At 46.6% G+C, this 9,324-nt stretch overlaps 1 protein-coding gene across 2 annotated transcripts in view; it reads right to left on the reverse strand.

Moving 5' to 3' along the window:
- The window catches only part of DPYSL2 (dihydropyrimidinase like 2), a 130,858-nt gene that overhangs the window by 60,593 nt on the left and 60,941 nt on the right, over nucleotides 1-9,324 (reverse strand). Inside the window, exons 1-3 of one of the 2 annotated variants that reach the window (XM_034661227.1) lie at nucleotides 8,544-8,873; nucleotides 5,400-5,488; nucleotides 3,565-3,749 (exon numbers count right to left, since the gene is read on the reverse strand). In XM_034661227.1, coding sequence (XP_034517118.1) covers nucleotides 3,565-3,749; nucleotides 5,400-5,488; nucleotides 8,544-8,582 — 313 coding nt within the window. In that variant the 5' untranslated portion in view covers nucleotides 8,583-8,873. Of the gene's footprint in view, nucleotides 1-3,564; nucleotides 3,750-5,399; nucleotides 5,489-8,543; nucleotides 8,874-9,324 lie in introns of those variants that run through there. The other variant, XM_019794340.2, reaches the window with a different exon arrangement.

The raw sequence follows: 9,324 nt of genomic DNA on the forward strand, positions 1-9,324 counted from the left end.
ACAGTAGGGTACACACCCTGCTGACCATGCTTGGAGACCCTCTGCTTCCTCCTGCAGCTGGAGCCTCTTCTCTGGCTCCTTTAACAAAGTAGAGATCCAGAGGGAGTTTCTACAGAGATGGGAGGTTGCTGACACCTAATGCAGATGCAATAACAGTAACTTACCACATCTGAGAGCTCACTATGGGCCAAGTACTGTTCTGATGTCTCCAAGTCAATCTCTGTAACTTTCCCCATTTTGCAGATGAGGCCACTGAGGCTTAAAGTCACACAGCTGGCAGGTGGTGGAGACAGAGCTGCGGGTGTGTTTTCCATACCTACCACCTACACCAAGACAGAGGATAAGTGTCGACAAATAATGCCCTTCCCTCTGGTCTCAGATTTCCCCTCTATAAAATGGAGGTAACCATTTCCATCTGCTTCCCGGAGACGCTGGGGTCTTAACTCTGATGATCATAAAGCTCCCGGGGAGGCCAGCAGCATTCCCCCAAGACGCAACTCCGCCACCTCCGTGACCCCACAGCTGGTCTAGAACCCGCCTGCAGGGCACGTCTGGAGGCCCCGCCCACCCATCGCTGGATGGAAAGGGCAAAGTTGCCCGGCACTGAGCGCCCCTTACAAAGATCTCCTTGTGCCGTTCTCAATGGGAGGCTCTGTTTGATGGCAATAATATTATTTTCTGCTGCTGACGTGTCACCTCCATTTTTAAACTTGGACCGCTCAGCCACATTTTCCACCTTGGGCAGTGCCGATGCAGACAGACCTGAGAAGCACACAGAAAAGGGCATGTGCTTCCAGAAACACAGAGAGATGGGAGCAAGGGGGTGTGGGCCGTGGGGCACCAATTTACTTCGATGGCTTGTTTCTGCTGCAAGTTTTCACTTGACTCTTTTCAAGTGCCCTAAGCATTTCCATTTGGCCTCCATACTCACTGAAGAAGCTGCAATCTCATTTCAGGAGGAGGTCGAAGGTACCAACAAAGTCACATGAAGCTAGCTTTCCCTCTTTGCAAAACTATCTCTGTAAAGCGTGCCCCTGCCAGGGACTCACCGGAAGCAATGCAGAATGTACGACCAGCAAACAGAAAAAAATCCTAACTTCCCCACCCACATTATTTCCACTTACATCCTGAGGGAAGGGCAGGCCAGTGGGCATTCTATAGAGGTCAGTAACCACGGGTGGTTATTTGCAAGGGTAGTTAATATTTTTCTCAGGCTATAAAAGCAGTGGAGTTTGGAGTGTGACAACTCTAACCACATCCCCACCACCACTGATGACTTTAACTCTTTGGGGTTTGCTCATTAAACTGCCCTACTCTTTGGCCTAACTGCATCACAAACCTTACATTAAAACACGATCACATTCTGCCCAACTGAGTAGGACAGGCGGCCCGACTTCTCACTTCCCCTTCATTCTGACTTTCCATAAGGCCATCTGCTGACTGTTCTTGGCCCCTAGGCCAGAGGCAGGACTTGTGGAGCCGTCCCTTGTCCCTGCTCAGAAGGAGCCCACCCCGAATGAAGGGAAAGAACCCCAGAGCCGCTGAAAAGGAAGGTCAAGGAGAAAGTCAGGGCATCGGCAAGAAGGGATATGCCCTGATGCATGGTGAAGGTGGTGGGGGATGGGAAAGCAGAGAAGAGACAAGAAGCAGAAAGGGAGCCAAAGAATGGGTCGAATGTAAGAAGTGAAAGGCACATTCAGGGATGCAAGAGAGGAGAAAACAGAATGATGGGGTCTTTCAAGTAAGTCCGAGAGAAAACAGGGTTTTTACGCATCTGCTGAGCAAAGTGCATTTGACCAGAGATAAACTGTCTCTGAGCTCAGTGAGTCACCAAATGGGGGAGCTGAAAGGGACATCCAAGGTCATCCTGTGCAAATCCTCCATTGTGCAGATGAACAGCCCCGCGAAGTGAGGTGACTTGCCCACGGTCACACAGCGAGTTAATGCTGGATGGAGACCAGAACATCAGACTGCCAGCTGGTGGCGTTTCCACCATCGAGCACTCCCGCCCAGCAATCCCTCCACTGAGAGACATCACTGACCACTCACTCAGGAAATATTATCTGTGGCTTCTTAACACTCTGAAACCAATGCGGGGGCCTACAGGGCCCTCATATGAACTCTAAACAGAGGCAGATTATAACCTTGATTTGGCACTGCAGCTAACACCCAAGCAGTCTGTGCTTCTCAAAGCTCGAGTGCAGCTCTGCGCCAGCCCTGGAGGACAGGCAGCCGTGCCCCCTGGTACCAAGTGAGTCCTAACAGACGCCAATGCAAAATGGCAGCCTTCTCCAAGAAGTCAGGGTCCTAAGGCATGTGGGGGGGATCCCCTCGCCTCTTGAAAATGGCCCCCACTAGGTTAGAAAGTGAGGTGTGCAGCAAAATGAGGAGTAAGAAGGCTTAAACCTGCAGGCTCTGTCATTAGAGAGCTGAACCAGGGGAGAACGGTCCCTGATCCTTCAGACACTCTGAAGACCGGACCTGAGAGAAGACCAGGAACGTGCAATTTAAAACTAGGAGGGGATGGAAGGGTAACGTTCACCTAGGTGGTAGGATAGAAAAGAGGAAGTGAGAGACAGACCATGAAGTTATAGGGGAAAAGACCTTCATTCGAAAAATAAGCAGTAAAATGCGTTTCTCTAAAGCATAAAATAGCAAAGTTCTTTCTACTTTGACCCTCTTCTGAATTGAACTATAAGTTTTGAAGACAGACTGTATATTTACTTTCACTCTCAGATAAACTTGTTTTTTACCTATGTGTCTGATAGGTCACTGTGCAGCTTGCTCACCTCCTGAAAAACAAGATCTGTTCAGGGACATCAAGAGACACATTGGAAACTGACGCTCTACAAGCAAACTCTTAACATGCAAGCTATGACTCCAAGAAATACACTTTAGATTTAGCTGAAAGAAAAGCGTAAGTTCTTCGGAGCAATGCATGCAGGACACCCAGCTGTTGGTGCTGGCAATTTTCGTATCTAAATGACGGTTAATAATATCTGTGGCTCCCTCAGAAGGACCGCCCAATTCCATTTATGTCAAAGCCAGGCCAGGAAGTATTCCCCCGATTTGATTTTCTCAGCAGTAGAACAGAGGTTTCCGCTTCAACATTTCATTTACTGCACCCCATCTTCATTCCAGGAAGATGTACCCTCAGGAATTCTTTAAAAACCAAAATCAAAAACTTTGGAGCAAAGGTTCAAAACTGATAGCTTTGACAATTACTCCAAATGCTATGTTTTTAAAGTGACCACAATCAAATCACATTTTCAGGTTAAGGAAGACATAAGTCCAAGCAGAGAAAGTAAGAAGCCATTCCTTCTATCCTACCAAAATTCTCTAGAGCCGTATCCTCCAGTTCAACTGGACAACTCCGAGTTGGACGTGAAAATGAGGACAAGGACACGAAGACAAACGGCTGGCCCACCCTCTCCCCCTTCTGCAGTAAATCAATCTGCTGCTCAGTCCAGCAACTACTAGAAGGAAAGAATCAAACAACAAAGACTGATTTTCAAACAGTAATAGCTCCCAAGGTCGAAGATTATTATTTTTAAGCACTCTTACTGATCATGGTGGTTCCCCCAGCCAGGGCTGCCTTGGTGCCTTGAAAGAAGTCATCGGCGGAGGTCATTCCTTGGTCAGGCATCTGGAAGCGGGTATGGACATCAATCCCTCCAGGGATAACCATCCTAGAATGGGCTTCAATGGTCTTCACACCTCCTGGCACAATCAGGTTTTCCCCTATTTGCCTAAATAAACAGGATGGATGATAATGACTGTAAATGCCTGAATCAAATGGCATCTGATAGACATTTCACAAAGCCAGAAACCATCCTTCCCTAGGTTTTGCAGACTTTTTTTGGATTATTGTTCATTTTCATAGTATGTGCACTCCCCAATCCCTACTCCCAACTAAGCATACCAGAGCATACCAGAAAACAAAATTTAAATAAGGCACCAGAAGCCCTGATCAAAGAGGTTCAGTTGCCAGAAAACCCCTTAGATCAAATAATAACAAGGCCCTAAGATATTTACATAATAAGCCACAACACTTTCTCTGTAACACACATAGTTGAACTAATTATCATAGAGCAATTCTCTCCAGGCCTGGTTGCACTTTACAAACACTTATTTTCAACCCTGAGAAAACAAGGGTGGACAGGTAGTAGTAGAACAAAGCAAAAGAAAAAAACAAAACAAAACAAAAAAAGTGAACATGATGATTACAACTATGAAAAAGTCTGGAAGCACGTGCTCAGCAACTCAGATACTAAGGACAGAGAAACTGGTATTATGTTGGGGACATGGATTCATTTCCAATTTTTAAAAAACATCTGGGCTACATCTTGCTACCACTTTTTTTCAGAAGGAAAAAGTAATCAAGGAGAACTCGTTGATAAAGTTCTAAAACAAATTAGTGTTGACTAAAAATAGCACACAGTCTTGCTCACTTCTAGGCCAGTATCATGCTGCCTTTTAATTGGGGGAAAATGGAACATGAAAGTCATGGTATTTGAGAGCCCAGAGTGAAGAATGTCACAAGCAAACACACATGGAGAAAACATTAAATGTGGAAATGTTAAAACCTATTTTAGGTTCATAAATCAGGGTGTGAGTTTCCAGGCAACAGACACATCCACTCCAGTTTTCCACTCCTCTGGACTGGTCGCTGCTAGCACTTGATGAATGCTGCTTATTTAAAAGATGTCATTTGCTACAGTGTTTGTCTTTAAACAGATGTGCTCCTTCTCCAGGAAGGAGAGCTGTCGCAGTCAGGAGGGCAGGAGGATACTGGTATATACTCAGCTCACTTAACCCCCTGTTGGTTCCCCTCTGCAACATAATACACAATAAACACAAGGGCAGTCTTATTTGTGCTTGTTGCCACTTACAGAATAAAACCTACAATTCCCTCAGGATGAGGCAGTACTTTGTCTGTTATTTGGTCATTAATTTGGGTCCTTTGGCCCCAGCAACTTGGATTCTTAATTAAGAAAGCAGATGTGTCATCTTGGTAGAAGAGGCTGTTAACAACACGTTTGTGTCTTAGATTGGGCAATCTACCGAAATAACTACATTCTAGGAAAACCTTTAATATATTCAATAGATCATAGACCAAGTATTTGAACTGGCGACAAGAAGATATTGTGTCACCTCAGTTAAAATAGTAAATTACATAACACGTAAGGAAATGGGTGTGCATTTAATTGTGGCTTTGAATTCTCTAAATCTGAGTTTTCAAATTCACTAATTACCACCAATCAAAATGAGCTTAAACAGACCCTAAGCTGGTCAGTCTTTGAAGTCACCAAAGTTTGATGCTATGTATATGAATTGTAGGTAATGCTTAGGAATACTGGAAGGTACACAAATCCCTCAATACGATGAGTTACACTTACTTGATCAACCCATCTTCCATGTATATGTCTGCATAGAATGACTGGTCGTCATTAACAATTTTACCTCCTTTGATCAGAAGACGATCACTCTGAAACAAAGAAAGTAATAAAGTCACAATTCATACCCGACCTATGAGAAATGCTGGTATTAAGATAATGAGCTAAGGATATATTTTTCACTATTCAAAAGAGATGCTCAAAATGAGTCAATTTTGGAAAGATACAATGACAAAGGTGAACCTGATGTGACAACTTAGTCATCACTTGATGAGTCAGAACATACTGGCAAAAGCTCAAAGCTTATCCTAGTTTAAAAACAAAACAAAACAAAAAAACTATTCCTTTCCACTGAAAGAAAAGAGAGAAAATGAAAGAACACCTAGCAATCTCCTTTTAAAGAGCAGTGAAAACATTTCAGATAAAGAAGACAATATTTTTTAAAAGGCTTTAGGCTAAATGTCATTAAAAAAAAAAATACAACCACATGTAGGGAAGTCAATTCTTGGCAAGACTGGTGTCGGGAAAAATTAACCAAGTCTGTTGTCATGGGATACTCCACACAAACACACTTGCTTCAACCATTGCAAAGTTTCATTTCAATATGTTTTTTATATTTGCTTTTTATCTTTGAAGTAAATCACAGAGATTGTAACAAAGAGGGGGAAAAACACTTCAAATATACACACTTTAAGTACTAAGCTGTTAAGAAAAAGGTAGTTTCCACCCACCAAAAAAAGAAGATCATAGCAAAATCTTTAAAAAATATGGGGGCGGGGGATAAAAATAAATAAATAATAATAAATATATAAGCTGCTAGACACCTAGGGAAAAAGACACTTTTACCCATAAATGCACACACAACCAGGTATAGAAAGTATTTGTTTCTCTAACATAATGAAAAACAGTAAGATCATTTTAATTTTATACACTGTAGGGTCCTTCATCCTGCTATAGACTTCGGAAAGTTAAATGGGAATAAACAGGCAACAATAATTCCTGCACTTGTATACGGTAAATGTAAAGACCTTTACAAAATCTTGTCATGTACCCTAAGCCACGGAAGCCTCCAAACACATTTGTGAGGTGGGTGGGGCCAGATTCTTATTCCTATGACACATAAACAAACGGAGGCTGAGAGGTAAGCCACTTGCTCAAGGTCACCTGCTCCAGTGCCCTTTTCTCTGTCTATAATGATCTTCCCCCTCTCCCCCAGTCTCCAGCTCTAACAGGATAAATCTCGCCTAGGAGGGAAGGAGAAGCCCTGCTCTTCACTACCAGCTCCCTTAGTCACTGCGGTACCTGTCCCAGCCATCACTGCGAATCCCTGAGCTAACATCATGCTAAGAAAAAAATGAGACATCACAGCCCCGTCCACTCCAGTGCCTTCCAGAAGGCTTCTTACATAAGATGCTGGCCATGATGATGAAGGGAGGGAAACCATGCTATAGGTCCTAAAATAATGCAACCAGATTTTTAAGGGTAGAGGGGGCGCTCTTTAAAAAAAAAAATGATCTTGTTTGCTTTTTAAATTTTTTTCTCCCCCCACTGTCAAAATGAAACTGTCTTTTTCATTCACGAAGACAACAAATTATTTGAGGCTTGCAGTAAATCTGCTCCCCACCCCACTCCCCAGACTCCTTCCTCCGGAGCAGGGTCCCCCTGAGCCCGGCCCTTTCGGATTTTGGGTCTCTGGCCTTCAAGAAAAAGCTAGTATCCACCCTCGCTGTAGCACAGCCTGGCTCATCCCATAAAGTCCTCCCGAGCACACGCCCCCTCCCCTGTGCATTTGTTTCCACGTCTCTCTCCTGCGGATGGGTGTGCCCTTGTGCATCCAGAGGAAGCCGGGGTGTCCGTGGCTAAGGAGGAAACCAGAGCGAAAGCGCGCCCTCAAATCCAGCCCTAAACACATCTTGAGTTTACCAGGATTCTTTCGGTCTCTGCCTCAGCCCTGGGTTCTACCCAGCAATCAACTGGCCAATTCCAATTGCACATCATTATATAACAATGAATTTCCCTCGCGTTCCTCCCTCCCCGGGATTTTATTCGGGGATGTAGAGAACTAGGACTGGTGAGATTTTTTTTTTCCAGTTAAAGATGGGGAGAGGGTGGGGGCAGGAGAGCGGTGAAAGCAAGAACCTGTGGTTCATCGCTGAAGCATCGCAAATTCATCGCTTAGAAGTTTTTTCTCGCGATTTACAAACCAACAACCCCAGGCCCCAGAACTGCGCCGACACCTCCGGCCGCTGCGATCATTGTCTGGCCGAGGCCAGGCCGGGCCATCTGCTCAGCGCGTCGCGCAGCGCCATTACCTCCGCGAGCCCGGATCGGCGCTGTCCCCAACGCCCACCCTCCCAGCCCGCTTTGTATGCGCCAACACAGGCGCCTCCTTGGCTGCAGAAGGGGCAGAAAGACACAAGAAAGCGAGCTCAGAGCCCTGCGTAGGTTCCAGCCCCAAACCGAGGGCGAGGAAGCCGAAAGGGCCACCGAAAACCAGTCCCTGATCAACAAAAAGCCCACGCCTGGCCCCCCACCCTCCTCGGCTCATCACCGCGTCCCTGCTTTTCCTTCCCGTTTCCACATCATCCCGGTACTCCCTGCCCTTTCCAGCATCCCTCTGCTGTCATTACGCCTCCGGGCTGAAACCGCTCCTTTTTCTAAGAAGCCGGAGGAAGGCTCCAGAAAGCCTTTACGGTGGGGGCGGGAGGCACGGGGAGAATCCATTTCTCCCTCTCCCCATCCAGCTCCTGGAGTCCAGCCTCACAGCACGCAGCCCGGAGAACAATATCCGAGCTTCAACCATGCATATTCAATCTGGCATCCATTTGCTTACACTCCGCAGGCCAGCACTGCAGCATCTCGCACTGACAATAAAAGGATACAGCGGATCTGGCGCGCTACCTAAGACGTCCTTTAATGCACTTACGCTCTTATTTTAATGCCTTACAAATTATGTAGCTTACGAACTATATGATTGCGTCTCCCACCATCCCGATCGCCTTCTTTAGCAACAGGGAAAAAAGAAAAAGAAAAGAAAAAAGAAAAGTTGCGTTCCTCTTCCTCCCCCTCCTTTTAAAAAATTCCTTAGATGTTCTTTGCCACAAAAGGTTGCTGGCCGACCGCAGATTTCCCAAGTACCAAACTCACCGTGATGCGTGGAATATTTTTCTTCCCCTGATAAGACATCTCTCTCCTGGGAAAAAAATAATTTCAAGAGGACAGCTTTAAAGCAAAAATTGCCAGGAAAGAGATGGTATTTTTTTTGCAGGATTGAAAAAGGTGCAACCGCTTAGCTGGTCTTGCTGATAGCAGATTTCAGGAACGTAAGGGATAAATGCAATCCTCTGTCTCTCTTTCTTCCTCTGCTCCAACACAGCCCCAGCTAGGGCGGAAAAAAAAGAAAGAGAGAGAGAGAACAGGAGGGAAGGGGTGGAAATAAACTACAGCAATAAAAGCCTCGGTTCAAGTCGGCCAGCGCGGCGCATGCGCCGCCAGCCACTCCCTTTCCTCTCAGGCAAAAGCCATCCGCTTCGAGAGAGACGAGCCCTGATTGGCCACAATCGTGGGATATGCAAATGATGCAGGAGGGGAGGGGAGCGGCGCGAGAGCGCGAAATGCTGCAGTGTGCCGCCGAGGGCGGCGGTCGGTGCGTGCGCCCGAGCGGGGAGCGCGCCTTTCGCGCCCTTTCTTTAGTCTGGAGCATCGGGGACTGTGGCTGGAAGCCGCCCCAAATGCAGCATCAGCAACTCAAGGACAATGGAGGGGTGGTCATTACGGGCCGGGGGAGCCCAGCCCGGCGACGGTGGGCTTCGCTGCAGCCCGTGCGGCACGCACCCGCTCGCGCGCGCCCCGCTGGATACCCGCCCGCGCGCCAATCCGCGGAGGCCGCCGCTGCAGCCCCGCGTGGGGTGACTGCGCCGAGCCAATG

The sequence above is a fragment of the Ailuropoda melanoleuca genome, chromosome 5, assembly GCF_002007445.2.
Source record: "Ailuropoda melanoleuca isolate Jingjing chromosome 5, ASM200744v2, whole genome shotgun sequence".
NCBI lineage: Eukaryota > Metazoa > Chordata > Mammalia > Carnivora > Ursidae > Ailuropoda > Ailuropoda melanoleuca.